Source organism: Camelus dromedarius, chromosome 4, assembly GCF_036321535.1.
Source record: "Camelus dromedarius isolate mCamDro1 chromosome 4, mCamDro1.pat, whole genome shotgun sequence".
Lineage (NCBI taxonomy): Eukaryota > Metazoa > Chordata > Mammalia > Artiodactyla > Camelidae > Camelus > Camelus dromedarius.
The window spans coordinates 90,223,978-90,242,139 of NC_087439.1; the positions used below are offsets into that span (position 1 = coordinate 90,223,978).

Consider the following 18,162-nt stretch of genomic DNA (forward strand, 5'->3'; position numbering starts at 1 on the left):
GGGGGACATCCATCATCAGAGTGAAGCAAGGCCCTGGGCAGAGAGAGAACTGGGTACAGACAGGGTGCGCGGGGGCAGAATGGGGTCTCGGGGCAGAGCCAGGGCAGAAGCCGGGCTTACCACGTAGGGGCGTGGCCTGGGGCGGGGAGTCAGCCCGCCACTCATTAATGGAGGTGGGAGGCACAGGGAGGCGGGGTGCTGCCCTGGGAAGCTGTGGACCCCGCAGGCCAGCTGGCTGAGACTCACTGAGGGGATGGAGGCTTTCATTCAGCAAGTGTTTGTGAAGCACCTAGGAGCTCGATAGGGAAATATCAGCAAACGAAATAGAAGTTTTGCCCTTGAGGAACTTACATTATAGTGGCAAGAGACAGACACCAAACTCAATAAACCAAAGACTGGAGCGTTAGTTAGAACATGATAAATGGGGCACCGCGGAAGGAAAGCAGGCAAGTGAGAAGGCAGAAGAGCAGGTGAGGGGTTGCCGGGTAGGCCTTCCCGAAAGGTGATATTTGAACCTTAGGGAAGTAAGAATGAACCATGGGCATTTCTAGGGGGAGGAATCTTCCAGACACAGGGACGTGCTGGTGGAAAGGCCTTGAGTAGGGACGGCCTGGCGCTCCAGGCACAGTGAGGAGGCTGCGGGAGGAGGAGTGAGGAACAGAAAACCCAGCAAGTGGAGAAGGGGAGAGGAGGGCCCCCCGCGCGGACCCTGGGGCTTCCACCCTGCGGCGGATAAGATCTGATGGGTTTCACCAGCCCAGACTGGTGCGGTGCCGGGAATGGGCTTTGGGATGGGGGCTGGGCAGAGTAGAAGCAGGGAGACCGAGAGGCAACTACAGACCCAGGCAATGGTGGTTTGCAGTGAGGTGAGGCCGTGTGGCCAGTTCTCCACGAACGCCGCTCACAGGCAGAGCCAGCAGATCGCGGGCCAGCTCTTTGGGGGCTGTGGCTATTAGCTGACTTCCGGCTTCTTGTCTGGAATGTCACTGGGACTGGACCTCGGGCTAGATCAGGAATTTCCACCCTGGGGAGTTGGGGGAGGGATGGGGTCGGAAGTAAGCAGGATGCCTGGCTGTGAATGTGTCTGAGAAAAACATCCCCTCCCTCCACTTTAAAAAAAAGGTTTTGCACAATAAAAACTACCTCCAGGAAAACAAAGACCGAGAGCAGCCAACGCCAGGAATCCCAGCCTCGCGGCTCCTCTCAGTCCCCAGGCATCCACCCCTGGGCTGGGGCCGTGGTCACTGTTCTCTTTGGAGGTCCCCCTGCCTGACCTCTGTGGATGCCGTGGATTCTGGCCAGCACGACAGAAGCTGGTCATTTTCTCTGTGCCTGGGCCAAAGCGGGAAGCTCCACGGGCCACTGACGGGCAGGGGGTGAGGGAGGCCCTGGGACACGCAGATCAAGGGCGAGGAACTCTGGCTTATTGCAGGGACAGCAATGATGGAGCTTTACCGAGTCACCGCTGTGCACAGGACACTTTGCATACATGGTTGGATCAAAGGACACTTCTCTCCTTCTGAGAAATTGGGATGATTCACTTGGGGCTGGGCACCCTCTGTTATCTGTCAGTGAAAGAAAACTTTTAGCCTCTGGAGCTGAAGGCAGGCATTTTAGCAGAATCAAGCCCAAGCCAGGCTTAGGAATTCTCAAGAATGATTTCCTTGACATAGACTGTGCTCAATGGTTAGAGAGAAAAAAGTTAAGGAGAAGGACTCTGCCAGCTAAATAGAACTATGAGTCTCCCTGGGGATCGGGAGCGGGAGTCAGGAGATGATTTCTTCAGGGTTAAGGTATGTTTTGACTTTAGGTAATTTAGGACAGAAGCTGAAGTCTAGAGTGGACTCCCCCTCCCCTCCTCCTCAATCTCCCCCTCACCTTCTCCAAACAGTGTGCCTTCTCCCCCACCCCCACTGCACCCCCTGAAAAGCCTGGGGAGTGGGAATTTGATCCTTCGTAGTTTTTTTTTTTTTGGTAGGGGGAGATAATTAGGTTTATTTATTTATTCATTTTTAATGGAGGTACTGGGGATTGAACCCAGGACCTTGTCCATGCTAAGCAGTCACCCCACCACTGAGCTATACCCTCCCTGGGGACTGAAGCACTAAGAAGGAACAGGTGGTTATACTATTGGCAGCCCCCAGTCCACCCGCCACCTCTTGTCCGCCCCCCTCACCTGGTCCCTAGATGGTGGGTGTTCTCAGTATTTCTTTCAAGATGTCACTGCTTCAGTGCCTCCTTGGGGCCTCCGGTCCTTAACTCTGGGCCCCTCTTGCAAAGCATTTCTACCCTGGACTTGTCAATATTCTGTATTCCTCGCTTTTTACAACTGCCTGTAGCCCAAATATAATGGGGGTGCCTGGCAGCCACCTCAGGGTGATTTCCCATTCAACTGTAACAGCAGCCCAACATCCAAGAAAAGCTTCAGAGTGACTGTAAACATCTCAGGTCTCTTGAGTTTGACCCCCACACAGCAAAGCATCTTAAAGATCCACTCACTCAGTTTCCCGAAGTCCTGTTGACAGCTGCTCAAGAAGGAGATTTCCCCCTCTCTCCTATGCGCCCCTCTTCCCTCCTGGCCCCAGTCTGGCCGCTGGGCTGCTTTTTCTCTTAGTTTTCCCTCCCTCTCACTCACAGCTGTTTTCTCTTCCTGGTTTAGTTTTTCCTTCTGCCAATGCTTTCATTCTTTTCTTATTACTGTTTCTGAGAACCGATTATACTTAACTAAACTAAAAAACGTTCAAATTAAACAAAATAACCACGAAATCAACCCAACCACACACACACATGGCTGGGCCAGCTCTCGCTGTGGAGTTGCAGGCTCCACTGCTGCCAGCATCACCCACACATCAGTTAGATTTGTTCCTCTCTTGAAAGATAAAGACCAGTCTTATCCTAGGGCAATGGATGCCAAACATAATTGGGGCAAAAAAGCATAGAAAAATTTAGAAAACTTGTTAAAAACACCACTTCCTGGGCATCAATTGTAAAGATTCAAAAAGAAAAAAAAGTAGAGATTCTCCTCCAGGGCTGGGGACCTCGGAATCTGCATCTTCACAAGCTCCTTGGTGACTCTGGAGCAGAGGTCCACGGATGCTTTCCATGGGAAGTTGTCAGATGTACAGCCATCTCAGGGGACTCCTCTCCAAGCACCTTCTGGTCAAATTTACTTTATTGAGACCAAAGACCCCTCTACTGGTGCGGCTTCCTCACCAGACTCTCACCTTCAGCGTCCTGGAGAGCAGATTTCCAGGGACATTCTTGCAAATGGGAGATGCTAGAGTTTAGGTCTGAGGATGCCGTTGGTCATCTCCGAGGTGGGCCTACCACCAGGCCCCAACCTGTTTAAATGAAATGCTACACTGCCTGGCACTCTTTCCAGCCCATGTTGTTTACCACATCTCCGTCGTTACATTTTGCTAGCTGTGAGGTTGGAAGCTTGCGGCAAAGAACAGAAGGGACCTCTTGTCATGGTAAGGAAATCCTCACTTGAATGTCAGCGGTACAAGTGTACACCTAACCCTGACTGTCCGGCTGGTCATTCTTAGCTCGCCTAATCTGGGGGCGGGGGGGATCTGGCACACGTCCTTGGTTGGCTCTCCTGTTACTGAATGGTCAATTACAGAGCCTTTGAGAGCACCTTTGCCCCCTGAAAAGCCCTCACTCATTCCTTCTCCCTGTTCCTAGTTCCTGCGGGAGTTTTACTACCTAGCGTCTCTGGAGGGGGTTGACACTGGCCTCTGTGGTTGGGCAGCAGTGTCCCTTTGCCGTAGAAATCCAGGCAGCCTGCGCCTTGACAGCTGGGCACAGTTGCAGCCCTGGATCTGAACGCTGCAACCACAGCGCCTGGATGCCTGCCTCTGCCCAGGCTGCCGAGCCTGGAGAACTGTCATTGCGCCTGAAGTTAGAAACCTCACCGTCGCCCTTGTGAAATAAGGATGTTTCTGCCTTACCCCACCCCTAGATGCTACAGCATTTGGTGTGTCAAGCCTTCACTCCACATTAAACAGGTACTGCCCGAGGGCGGCGGGACAGGTGAGTCCTGTATCAGGTGACATTCTGGACATGCAGCTGCCCTTTCCTCTGATCCTCTGGCCCTGGTCTGGTCATTGTCCTCACTGCTGAGTTCTTGTCTGAGGCTCCATGATGCCTTCTGCCAAACTGGACTCCAGAAGTGTCACTTCTGGATGATGGAGGAGAGAGTTCCCACAGGGTCTGCTCAAACTCTGTGAATAAGCAGATGCTAGCGACTGCTCGTGGGTCAAAATGTCCCCAGTGCCAATGCGTCCTACCTCTGTTCTTGTCCAACCTGGATGCCTGTTGGCACACGGCCCAAGGAGTCCAGGCTGGGAGGGCCTCACTGGGCCCTTTTCTAGATGGCTGGGGAGATGAAGTGGTCTCAAGACCAGGGGAAAAGGCAGTAAGTCAATGGCTTCTTGGATTTCATCATCTCAAGTTTCACCCCCACCCCCAGTGGTAAAGGAAATAGAGTCTGTGCTTTTCTGTTTTTCAGGGACAACGACAGAACTGGGAATCCTGTAGCTCACATACCCAATTCCAAGCGGAGAGGGATTCCACGGGATGGAGTGGAAGCACCTTTAGGAGGAAAGAGAAGCAGTCAGGGATCTCAGGGTGTGGTGAGGGAAGAAGAGAGGCCAAGGTGCCCAGCAGGGCTGACCAGGCCAGCAGAGGCAGACTACACAGCCACCTGCGGAAGGTGAGCTTGCTTGGCAGGGCCTGGCTCTGTAGAAGCTTGGAAAGCACCTGAGAAAGGCCCAGCCCAGACGCTGATTGTCAGTTAAGCCCACCTCTCCCGAGGGCAGGTGTGCGTGACCAGGAGACCGTGACTTCCCAGCTCCCAAGAATGATTTTCCAAGGTTGAGTTTCTGGTATCAGCTAGACGGGTGGCTATATGTATATATAATCCCTCCTGACAAGTTCTCAATAGAAAGCTTTTCTTTATCCCATTTTGCAGCTTTAGCTCTGCCTAGCTTCAGGGAACCACTTTAGAGTCATTTATAACCTCCTGTGTCACAGCTTGGGTGGAGGCGGTCCTGAGTTGACCTGGGCTCTCAGCAGCCCTAGCCAATGAGGAAGGGACCAAGCTGGACCAGGAAGGGAGAAATAGCCTGGGCACAGGACTAGAAGGGGTCCTTGGGGAGACACAATTGGCATTGTCTGTAGGGGCGTCGCTGACACTGGTTTCAGGAAGTCGATGCTGTAACTCAGTGGGCCTGTTCAGTGGGAGACCAAAAAGGGGTGGGCCTGAGCCTGCAGCTCAGAAGGACAGGATGGAGGGGGAAGCTAAGGACCAGCTGAGCTAAGCAGAATAAACCAAACTCCGCTCTTGTAGGAAGCAGTGCAGCAAAAAAAAGGCAGCCAAAGGGAGAGATGGTTCCAGGGATGGGGGTCTTGGTTGTCATGGCAACCAAACTGACAGTGGTTGAAACTTTCAACCTGAAAGAAAAAATGGCTCTTCAGTGTTTTATTTTGTTTTTCTCCCCATAATAGAGCAACCCAGAGCTTTGATAAGACACACACACACACACACACACACACACACACACACACACACACACACACACACACACAGACCTGATTCAGCTTATCAGTGCCAGAATGAAAGACAGGGTCACAAATGGATGCAAGATAATTTAAAGCACAGCAATCCTGCCCACTGGGAAACCAGTGAGGAGGAGGGCCTTTTATCACAATGCAGTGAGATTATGCTAGAAAGAAAAAGCGTTAGTGCTCCCCCTCAGAAGGATTTAGAAGTCTGCATCCTCTACCTATGGAATTATCATACCTAGGAGCCACCATTCTCTGCCAGAATAGCACCAGGAGTGGCAGTTTTTATGGCCGTATTTGTCATCTTCCCATATAACAAAAGAAATTCAATTTCATTACGTGCTTTTCTTAAGTGCTTGAACTGCCTCCATCCTTTTCTGGCTCATCGGTGAAATCAGTTCACGTCACAGTTCACACTATTGTGGCAGCTCTAGGAAACAGGAACTAAAGGGACCTCTATGCATTCTCTGTTTGTTAGTCTGTGACCCCAGATACCTAAATGGAAACTCCAACACACCCTTCTCCCAGTTCCACACTGGGACGCTGGGAGATCCTGCTGAACAGTCTCTGCCTTGCTATGGGCGAGAGGATGGGAAGTCTGATGATGTTACTCACTCTGTACTAGTCAGTTTGTGCTGCCTGACAAAATCCCACAGACTCAGTGGCTTCAACAACAGACATTTATTTCTCACAGTTCTGGACAACTTGGGTGGATACAGATCAGAACAATTTTGTAATTTGCAATGACTTTCTGTTTTTTTCTTGAGAGAAAAAAAGTGTTGTGGTGAGAAAAATTTATATCCTTTGAGGTTTGTTTAGTAGATAGCAATTAGCATTTCTAAAATGCTAAAATCATTAGGTTTAAAACATTGACCATAGGATTGTAATTGTTTAAAGTTAGTTGTTTAATTCTCACACTAATGACCTAAGAGGAAGTGTGCTTTCTGAAATTTCTTCTTTTTTTAGTAATAAATAGGGAAGACACAGAACAGGTATCCAGCATATGGATAATAGATGTTCTTGAAAGTAAGCTCAGAACAAATAAATCAGAAATATTTAATGGAGCTGAAAATAGAACCAGGTGTGGACACTGAAAGGGCTCAGTGTGCCAGGCAAGGTCAATGATAAAAATATTACACTGAATTGTATCCTGTCAAAAATAACTAAACACATAATTATAGAGGTAAATGGAGAATTTCGTAAGTGTCCACACACTAACAAGGAAGCAGAATTCTGGGTGAACTCAGACTTCACAAAATGCTCAAAGACAGTGGAATAAAGTCTAAGTCAATTTTGAAGGTGAGATGTTGTGATAAAATATATATAATATGTTTTTGGTTTTATTTTTGTTTGTTTGTTTTAGGGGGGAGGCAATTAGGTTTATTAATTTATTTTAAGGGAGGCACTGGGGATTGAACCCAGGATCTCATGCACGCTAGGCATACACTGTACCGCTGGGCTATACCCTCTCTCCCAATATGTTGTTAATTAATGAAAACAACAGAAGACATTCTGAGATATGCCAAGACTCAGAAAACATACCAGCCATGTACTCCTCTTTTACAATTACTCAAAGATATACTTCAGTCGATAGAAAGGTGGAGCAAAAAAAGAGGTATGGAGGAGTCATGGCAAGAAAAGACCAGTGGGGAAACTAAAATAGTGAGAACAGAAATACATTAGTATTACTCTCATGAATATGGATGAACATTAATACAAATTTTTAGTGTTTGCTTTTCAATTATGTTCAATGATATTTGACATGACAAATAATTTATATAATGTAAAAATAACAAGATAATGACATAATTGAATACTTTAAAATAATTAATATAGAGTAAAAGACAAAAAATGTAATAATGATAATGAATATCCATATTATTAAACAGTGGATAGACAGGAATTAGGGCTGAGAGGTTTAAAAATGACAAACATCTTGGCTTAAATATGTAGCATATAAAAGATATTTAATTTTTGGTTCTGACACTTAAAAATAAGTTAAAAATATAGTTGGAAAACTTGCAGGTAAATATTAGAAAAAACCATTATAATGCCTTTCAGGATAGAAAATGAAAACAAACTGTTGACAAAAAATACTAACATTTTCAAAAGAGAAAGAATAAAATAATATGACAGAAATAAGACCAGCTATAAATGCTGTGGATGACTTCCTAGAAAAAGATAAAAGTGGAACTGATTCAAAAAGCAATAGAATATCCAAACAGTCTAATCACCACAAAACAGCAGAGAATGTGATTAGTATTACTTCCCCAAAGTAATAGGGGAAAGTCCTCCAGGCTGTATCATTTTATGAGTTGGTTAATTAAAAATGCTACAAACTATTCTAGAACATATAAAGAGGTATAAAATTTTACAAATTATTTTGCCAAGCTAGGAAAACTCTAAATCTGACTATGGCAATATATGAAACTTAACAGACTAATCTCGTTTATAAATACACACGCAAAATCCTGGAAATTCCCTCTGCGATGGTATATTAAATATACAACAGAAACAAAAATAAATTTCACACAAATTTAGAATTCAATTTAGTTTTTTTATGGTGGTATGAATTAGAGATTCCAAAACTATTATCGTTGTAGTTTAGAGTTGAGCAAATGAGTGAATATCCTGGGGAGAAAAGAGACACAAACAGGGACTGGAGGAAGACATGGAAGAAGCCCTTGGTGTTGGATAAGAATTAGAGGGATATAATATTTATAGACCATAGGATTCTCAAGGAATATTCTCTGCCCTGAGATTGAGGCACTTGACTGGATTTCTGAATTGCTATGGACCAGTGACAGCTATTTGCTACCCATTTCCCCGTTTGAATGCAAGTGTCCACAATGGTTATTCTGTCCCTGTTTCATCATTAGGTTTGGAAAGTGAAGAGATTAACTTGTTCTTCAATTCACAAGTCTTTGGTTCCAGAGGATGGGTACCAGCATGCAGAGCCACATCCAATGAACCACAGCCAAGGAAACTTTATCTGATCTGAACCTGATTTAGATGATGAGGTCCTGGGCTTTGACCCAATGCTGCAATGAATGAGGCTCCTTGGGGAGGGGGTGGGAGGGAGTGTCCTTTGCTTGTAGCAAGGATGTGATTTGTTGTGAACTATGGTAGAGTGTTTCTGAAGACAGTGGCAACATTTCTTCCCAAGCCACATTCCCTTTGAAATGTGACTTTGTCATTCATCCCACGAAGAGGTACAGCCTATTTCCCCTCCTTTTGAATTTGGTCCAGTGGTTTGCTTGGACTGATAGTATGTGGCGGAAGTGACACTGTGCAAGCAAGCACGAAAGGGCTTAGTCAATACTGTGTGGAGCAAAGATAAGGCATCCACACGGACCACTGCCTGAATTCTGCCCCACAGAATAGTGAGCAGGAAAATGATTGTTCCTCTAGGCCACTAAACTTTGGGGTCATTTGTTACACAGAAAGAAAGAGCTGATACTCTACCAAAGAGTTCTGGGGTCATTTCAGAACGACTCAGGAGCCAACTTGAAAAGAGTCTCACTCACTGAAGATGGGTGATTTGAGCAGCAATAAAGACATTAACTGCAATGGTTTGGAACACATTAAATATATTTAAATCCATGAGTTCAAGATACTTTAAAGGAAAAAAAAAAAACCCTCCCTGCTTATCTTTAGAGGCTACTAGGGAAACAACTCATTGATTTGAACACTTTAAATCAAGAATCTAGCATTTATCCTGCATTTCCTATACAAACTGTATTTCAAGCTAACCAAATATTGTGGAAGGGAAGCTCTTTGCAGAAGAATTTTGAGTAATAAATATAGAAGGAATAACAGCATCTGAATATCATCATTTTGCAAACCCCAATGAAATGGGTTGAGGCAATGAGCATCAGTGGCTGCTAAAATCATTAGGTGAAAGGGTGATAGAATGATGGGTCGGGCTGGTAACACCTGAACCTGCTGACTGATCTTAACATGACAGACGAAGACACAGATCCCCCTGTGAAGTCTGTTTACTAAAGAAACAAACCAAAATATTCCCTCCCCCCAAGGAATCAAATCTAAGCAAGCCTGTAGATCTGACTTTGAGCTTACAAAGATGTCAGGGAGAAAGGAACAGGCCACTCAGGGGATGCAGAAAAATCCAGAATATGAACAACTTTATAGGATGAAGTCCCCAGGTTCTCCAATGAGTTGATGGGAAGGAGAAAAGGCAGTGGGGAACCCACAGATGAAAAGAGCCTTGAGAGAAAGATCAGCCAAATGCAGTGCGTGGAATTTGTTTGGAACCTAATTCAAACTGATCAACTGTAAAATGATTTATGAGACAATGGGGCGAATGTGAACTGTGATGGGTATTTCATGGCATTAAGGAAATATCCAATTTTTTGAGGTGTGAAATATAAAAAGAAACAATAAAAGGAGGTGGAGGGTGTACTCATGCTGTGAAGGGCCTGGATTTGAGTCAAGAGTGCAGCCAGTAACATCCCAGACTCGTTGGCAATCTAAGAATAGCCAGGGCCACATCATCTGGATCCTGAAATTGGGGTACCTTCGTCTTTCCAGAACAGGATCAAGGTGGAGCCTGGAAGCTGTTCTCATTGGCTTTATGAAAAACAAGCACTTCTTTGAGGTCCTTTTCAAATTCTGCCTCTAAATCCAGTCCCACTTGACCAAAGTTGGAAGCCTGAAAGAGAAAAAAGCAAACACACAGAGGTCTAAGGACCAAGGATTAGGTTCATCCTATCACTCATGCTTTTTTAGGAGCCCTGCCTTCCCTCTCCTCAATGCTGTGTTTCCCCTCAGCAGTCAGGCAGGATGGGCGGGGAGATGCTCCTGCTCAAATAGTCAAATGCACGAGGCTCTGCCTGGTTGTAAACTTGGACCTGACAGGCGGTCTGGACCAAAATGCTGATTGTGACCCCTGCAAAACCTGAGCCTGATGCAAAACAGATGATGATAAAGCTTTTCTTGAAAGCCCACTCTTTGATGGAAGGATGACCCTTCCATCCAACAAGGCTAAGGCCGTGCCAGGCATCAATCGAGGGGCTCCCTGCATTGACTGTGTCCCCCTCAAGCTCCACGCGTGGACTCCAGCTTACAGTCCATGGCTCATGAACATGCCAGCTCGTGGCATGCAGGAAGGGAAGGAGGCCGGGTGGAAATGAGAATCCACCTTAGATATTGCCCAAGAAATACCTGTACAGGTGAGAGTGAAAATCAGGATAAACTCAATACAGTAAAGTTAAGAATGCCTTGGGTTGCAAGCTAGCTCAACCAATTACATCAGCTGAGGGCAAATCTGGGTGTCCGAGTCCACTGGGAAATTTAGGAGTAAAAGAATCTAAGCATGAGCATCCTGAAAGTTTAACTTATTTCATTTTAATTAATTCACTTACTTATTTCTGTGTTTCTAAGGCTTGAAGGACCACATAAGCATTAAAGTTCTTTCCTCCAAGTTCGAACAAAAAGGCAGGACAAAATTAACTGTTCTTGGTGGGAGGAGCCTGCCTCTCTGGGACTGAGGATGGATTTTTTTCAGGTACCATTTCCAAGGGTCCTTCCCTGTCCTGCTGGCTGTTCTTTTTCACATCGTCCTCTCCACCTCTGGGAGTTGGAGGCAGTTTCCTTCTGCAAACCCTGTCTTTCTGAGCTCTCCCCGCGGTGGGACTGGGTACAATTCTTGCAAAGCTCTGCTGTCCCAGAAATGAGGGGAAAGTAGAAAGAATGTGAAAAAGAAGCAGGAAATGCTCTTTACCTTATAAAATGCTTGATGGTTGCGGAAGATCAGGCGCATGTCCCGCAGGAACCAGGCCACTGTATACACTTTCTCAGCCAGCCTTTCCTTAACCAGGTTCAACCACATGGCTTCCTTAAAGGGCTCGCCATAATCTCGAATCTACGAGCAAAGCCATCAAAGTGGTGAGGTCGCACAGCCATCGTCACTGGAATGGAGCCAACACAAGTCTTTATTTCCAGGGTAATAATGATAATAACAGCTATGGCTGTGTGCCAAGCTTTGTTTTAAGCACTGCCGCTACATTAACATAACCCTAAGAGACTGGTATTATTATAACCTCCCTTTTACTGATGAGGAAAACAGGGGATGGAGAGGTTACGTTGTCACAGCTAAAACGGAAAGCTAGGCTGGAACCCACAGCTCATCTCCTGAGTCTGTGCTCTCAGCACTATGTTCTGTGTAAGAAAGACAGAGAAGGAGAAACTGAGGTTCAGGGCCGGTGAAGCAACTGGTCCATGTCCCAGAGCGAATACGCAGGTGGTGGAGCCTGAACCAGGTGCTGTCCCTCCAGAGTCTGCAGCTAAACCGCCTACTCTCCGCTCTCTGCAAACAGATGTGCCCGCAGGGCTCACACGCCACATTTCTAGAATGAGTTGACACAAGAGAGACGCTCGAAGGACGAGAATCATGTAATAGGACTTACATTAGGTGGAGTCTCCGCAAAAAAAGAGCTTTGTGGGTGACAGTAGGCCTTCAAGAGGAGAAACTCACATTTCTGTAAAACGTGAAGAGGGCTTTAAAGTGAAACGCGGTTTGGAGAAAGCGAAGTCAAGCCTTTGCGCAGATACCACAAGCAGGAGCAGCCATGCACAGCCAGCCTTCCAGCCACGTTTGCCAAAGTGCCATGGGGTGGGCTGAATTCTGTTTGTCTGCTGTGTTTGGGCACTGACACGCCATCCTCGAAGTGAGCCTTTGAAGGCTTCCTCAGGGAGCCCTTCCCTGGACCCTTTGCCTGTTTCAGGGAAAGGAAGAAGCCTGGGGTTCTCATGTGACTCACCAGCTGATCCTCAGGCTCCATCTGCCTCGTCAGAAGCTCAGATTCCCCACGACACTGCTGGCTCCCTGAGGGCGCCTTCATCCTGCAGAAGGTGCAACTCCATGGGCTCCTGAGAGGTCAGGCATAAGTGAGCGAGGACAAGGGCCCTGGAAAAAGCCACCATTTCCACAAGGGTGAAGGGGACACCTTTCAGAGTCACCAAGGGGGATCTTCCATCGAGGGAGCAAGGGAGGGGTCAGTGTGTGGAGGGTGGTGTCACAGTGAGTGGCAGGCTCTCCTTTCCCTCTCTGAGCTGCTTGGAGCACAAAGAGCCCTGCCAGCCAGGCCTGAGTATTGGAAACTGGGTCTTAACCCCCTGGGGGACCATCAGCCTGTTGAGATTGTGGGGAAATGGAAGAACCAGGCCCTGCTTCCTGCCTTTTCTGAATAATCCCGGAACACAAATAAGTGGTGTTTTTCATCCCTAACCCTCCTTGGACAAGAGTCTGAGTTACAAAACTCGGAAAGGACATCTCCCAGGGGCAGTGGCAGCATGGGGTCAGAGCGGCTCAGCCACAGACTCAGAGACACTGACTGCAGAGGGAACGCAGGCTGCTGCCCCATCGGGCTGCGCTGGGTTGCACTGCGCTCCCGGGTCCTGCTCTTCAGGCTGGAGATGAGGGACCAAGAGGCGGAGTGTGGGTGGAGTGTGTGTGCACAACAGGGCTGCATCTCACTAACCTCTCGGCCTCCACGGTGGGGATGTGACAGTTCTCATGGAAGGCCCTTGGACAGGTGTCACAGCAGAGCAGCAGTCCCCCTCTGCAGCACACCGTGCATTCCTTGGGGTCTTCCTGCTCGAAGGGGGAGATAATGCAGGCACCATTGGGATCAGCAAGAACCAGGGACACTGACACGGCCAGGCCCTGGAGCACCGTGTGTGGCTTCCACCAGCCGCCTGGGGCCTGACCGACCACAGTGCGCACGGGGGTGCTGGTGGAGGCCCAGCTGCAGAGGGCAAGAACTGTCATGACACCATTTGAACCACAGATTGTCAGAGCCGGAATGGGCTGGAAGGTCATTTGAGCCCTTTGTGCACCAAGTGTGGTCTAAGGACCAGCGGCATCAGCTGGTTAGACCTACTGAATCGAAATGTGCATTTTAACAGGATCCCAGGGGGTTTGTCAGGACATGAAATTGGAGGAAACACAGCTTTGGGCAACAATCTCATTTTGCAGCCCTGGAAAGGAAGAATGCTTTTTTTTTCCCCCCAGTGAAAGCAACTTAGTACGTGAGCCAACTGGCACCCAGGCGGCCCGGGCCCGGGCTGAGAGCTTTTCTCGCCCTCTCTGTGCCGTCCTGGGCTGGCGTGCAGGCAACTCAGAGGACAGGCCCTGATGTTATGCTGACACGCGGAGAGACAGATACACAGAGCTGCTGTGTAAATGGGCTGTTATGGGGGCCTGAGAAACCACAGGGGTCTTTCTCGTAGCCTTCAAATGTAATCTAGTAAATTCTACTAGTGATTTACGTGAGGAACACGATCTTTACTGCTGGATAAAGACCCACAGGCAGGAGCGCCTGGTTCTGTTCCCAGCCCCACGAGCCAGACAGCGTGAAGCTCCACGCACACGAGGGCACATTTTCTCTGCACAAGAGGTAGGAGTCAGGAAGGGGGGGTCCTTCTGCCTGCGCCCGACTGTGGTACTGTGCCCCCCAGATGGATGGTGGGTGGTCAAAAGGCAGGAAATAAACCATGAGGAGGTGGGGTAAAGACTTGGAGGGGCTGGAAATCAGTTACATCTAAGGAGAGAGACCCACCACTACCCAAGTCCATAGCACAAACCTGAGGACCTGGGCAAGGGCATAAGGGATAGAAATGTTTTGTCCATTTGCAAAACTAGCCACTCAGCCAGAGTGAAAATTCTTCTTGATCGAGGACAATGTTCATCTCTCTTAACTGTGAGGCTTCCTGAGCACCCCGTCTGCTTATTAGGCCCCAGGGTCTCATAAGGAGGGCTCCCCACGACCCTGAAGTTCAGGGGGTCTTTTTGGTCTTCCCATCCTGAACTTGCCAGTTTGCCTTCCTCTGTCCTCGAGGTTGACACCCTATGGCCACTCTTGCCCTCTAACTGGGCACCTGGCCCGCCCTGGTCCAGGGTACAGAGCCAGCTCCCCAGGTAGCCCAGCCCCCTCCTCCTAGCTGAGACCCTGATTGGGTCAAGAGCCCTGAGCACCACTGCCCCCCTGCCATGCTCTGGAGTGAAAGTTTCCAGCACACATGATATGATAAAGAAACGACAGAGAAAGGACATGCGACCCCATAGTCACATTCCATAATAAAGAGCCTGACTCTGCTTTTTATGCTTGACTGCTGATGGCGTCAAGCCACACCCCCACCCCTTGGCCTCCTGCCACATCTGGGCAAGGAGACAAGAAGCTCATGGGCTCCCTCCCTCAGCTGCAGTGAGAAGTGCAAACCAGACAGACCCATCCCACCTTGGCCCCATCCCTAACCATAATAAAACCTTGGCCTACGCCCTCTCTTTGCTTGGGTGCCTACCCTGCCTCTGCCCGGAAAGTCTACGTATGTGTGTAATAAATCTTTCATTCTCGGTACACATGGTGCATCATTGATTTCAATATCTGAACCCAATTTTTGGTGGGAGGCTGATCTCACTTCCCGTCAGGCAACCACAAGAGAATTGGGTTAGCAGACAGGGGTCTGGGTGACCACGCCCCCAGGGGTCTTTCTTCTCTTGCTTTAGTTTGCTAACTGGCTCTGCTCCCCGATGCCGTACGCTTTGAGTCATGTTGCTGCCTGCTGGGCCACGCACTGAGGTGGCAGTCATCCACCATGAGGCACCCTTCATCCTTTCCAAGTTTAAGAACAGGTCAAATCGGGCAGTTAAATGGAAAAAAAGGAGAGATAACCACTCCTGCTCTAAGTAGACTTTATATAAGTCTCTATCCTTGAAAGCCCTGTTTTAATTTATACTGAGTTCCATTAACTATTTTAAGAGGGGAAGCTTCATGAGTTCCATTTTATAAAGCCGATTTTAAGTGTCAAAGACTTAATTTTGTTTCATTTCCTTATTTGCTGGGTCAGAACACCCATGCTCACTACAAGATAATTTAGGGCAATGGGTGTTATGACCCTGGGCACTTAGGTGAGGCAATAGTGTCTGTGGTTAAGGTGAGGTACACTTGTTTGTCCTCTGTTTTATGTTTGGTAACTCCCCTAAGAGGATAGTGGGCACTTGGCTTAAATTTAATGAGATACAATTATTCACAAAGGAGCCCCGCCCATTAAAGTCCCTATACCTAATATAATTGCATTACTGGTGCCATCCACTCAGCAACTGGTAAATGCTTTGCTGTTACGGATTCGGCTCATCTGTTCTGTTCAGTGCCCATTTCAACAGCTGCAGCCGGCCTCACCTTTGCAGGGATCAACAGACCTTTACCTGGGCACCAGAGGGTACCTCAACAGCTTTGCCATCACACACGATCTCTGCAGGCAAGTTCTTAACTGCATCTGACTTCCCCCACCGGGAGCGCAAGCATGACACCATGCGGAAGGCAGCCTTCTCGTTTGACATACTGATTCAGAATATACAGTTACTCAGAGAGGAACTCACGAAAAAGGGAGGGTCAGCCCCCTACACATAGGACTAGGCCCTACCAGCTCATCAAATTTCTGGGCATTGTTCGGTCAGTTGAGAGCTGCTCCATCCCTGACACTGTCAAGAAGCAATCATGGACCCTCTCAATACTCAATCCCGCAACAACTGCCCAACATCTCTCAGGCCTCCTGAGCTCTGAAGGTAACAGATTTATCATTTACAGATTTTACTTATATCCATTTAAACTGTTAGCTGCAAATCAGCCTACTTTGAATGAGAACCCCTCAACAAAAGGCTCTAGAATTTGGCCAAAAAATAAAACAAACAAATTCAGAAAAGCAAAATCTAAGAGTTTTACACTATATGTCATTAGCATAGCGACTGCTGGCTGCATTCTGGGCCCTGCTGGAGATGGAGGCTCCCCAGGCCCTGAGCCCGTGACCCTCTGCACCAGCTGCCCATTTTGCTTTGTGTTGTGGAAGCAGCACCCCGCAGGGCAGCCACAAAACACGTGTTTGTAGTGTCAGCCTCAGGCCTCTTGCAGAGCTAGACGCCAAGGGAGGCCGGGTGTACTGCAGAGCGACAGTGATGTGTTGGATCACGTTGCTGGAGGAAAGTCCTGCATTGGTCCATTTGTAATCAGAACTAAACTTGCTTTCTTTATCCCAGTGTGGCCCCTGACAGGGGACACTGAAATGTCAGGTCAAGTGTGCTCCTGGCTATCATTTGCTGACATGGGGTATTATGAGTAAGAAGCAACTATAATACTGGGGCCGTTAATTAATGATCTGGATTTTAAATATCTTTATTTTTTTTTCTGGTTACAAAGGTAATAAATGGTCATTGTCAAAATTCTGCCTGTACATAAATATATAATATGGAAGGCGAAGGCCGCCTATAATCTCACCCCAGAATAACCAATTCTTTCAGATATTTTTTCAATCATAGCCTTATGTATTTGCATAAACAAAATTGGGCTCCTTTTGTTTATTATTATTACCAGTTTAAGTTTCCTGAAGCTTTCCTGACTTCAAAACCCATGGGTGGTTTTCCATTGACTGGAGGATGGGTCTCTATCTGCAAACCATGCCTTTTTCAAAAGTATCACTCTCTTGTATCAGTTTATTTTATAATACTGATGGACATTTGTGTTCTTCCCTATTTTTTTGCTATTACAAGGAGCCTCCCTAAACATATCAAAGTATTTCAAATCAGCATGGAAAAGACGATTTTACACAATCAACAGCTTTGGGGAACCATTGCCTTATAAATTTTTAATGAACCCAGCCAAGTATCAGGCCAACCTCCAGGGCAAGATGGGAGAGATGCCATTGCCTTTGCTGGAAATTCACATCTAATGGGAATTCATGAATGGGACTCGGGTCTGGAAGACACAACTAAGCACGTGAAAAAGGCGGAGGAGGAGCAGGGGGTACAGCCAACGGAGGACTGTCATTTTCACCTGGAGGGAACCTCTGCAGAGACAAAGCGCAGTTCAAACACATTCTATTCCGATGCTATCGATAGTGAGCATGTTGAATTGAGGGATCCTCAGAGTCCAATCAAGGATGCTTTTACTTTCTCATACTGTTCTTGTTTATTTCAATACCATATTTACTTTCAAACTAGAGCACTCTATTTCTGACACCTTTGGTTGGTAATCATCCAAATATACAGATCTTTTCCTAAAACACATAATTTGGTCCTAGCCTTTATTTTAAAGTTATTAGCTTCCCCATCTTAAATTAACTATGAAAATAACAGAGGCTAGATACCAATGCACTAAAGTAGTCGTCATGAAGATGCAATGCCGAACTGTGAAGGCGACTCAGGGCTGGGAAGGAGGACCCATGGGCAAGCCTTGGGACATGGAAGGTCGGTAACATGGTGACTGAGAATGTGGTAGAAATTCACCTGCTATTTACCTCTCTCTTGAGACTTCTTGGAGGACAGAGCAAAAGTCCATTCTGGGAAGAGAGAAGGGGGTCAATGAATGAGGTTGTTCTGGAGGCTTTTCTTTTGTAAATATCCACGTTTCCACCTGGTGAATATTTGCACCTGGACAGCCTACTAGGTCTCCAGCTTGAGGTGTCTAGAAGGAAAATTAACTCCCTGGTCCAATTGGTTCTTCTTCTGGACTTCATTCTTCCCCTGTTACTCTAACCCAAGACCTGTTCTTCTTTCTCAGTGCCTTTCCCACCTACTCT

The 18,162-nt window shown here is 47.3% G+C and overlaps 1 protein-coding gene across 12 annotated transcripts in view; it reads right to left on the reverse strand.

Moving 5' to 3' along the window:
- Nucleotides 1-7,484: 7,484 nt before the first annotated feature.
- Nucleotides 7,485-18,162, reverse strand: part of SP110 (SP110 nuclear body protein) — a 37,297-nt gene continuing 26,619 nt past the window's right edge. For 2 of the 12 annotated variants that reach the window (XM_031452357.2, XM_031452358.2), the window contains exons 12-17: nucleotides 17,881-17,922; nucleotides 13,071-13,183; nucleotides 12,351-12,459; nucleotides 11,997-12,068; nucleotides 11,312-11,452; nucleotides 7,485-10,240 (exon numbers count right to left, since the gene is read on the reverse strand). In XM_031452357.2, the coding sequence (XP_031308217.2) occupies nucleotides 10,127-10,240; nucleotides 11,312-11,452; nucleotides 11,997-12,068; nucleotides 12,351-12,459; nucleotides 13,071-13,183; nucleotides 17,881-17,922 (591 nt within the window). In that variant the 3' untranslated portion in view covers nucleotides 7,485-10,126. Of the gene's footprint in view, nucleotides 10,241-11,311; nucleotides 11,453-11,679; nucleotides 12,306-12,350; nucleotides 12,497-13,070; nucleotides 13,184-17,880; nucleotides 17,923-18,162 lie in introns of those variants that run through there. The other 10 variants (XM_064485243.1, XM_064485244.1, XM_064485245.1 and 7 more) reach the window with 10 other exon arrangements.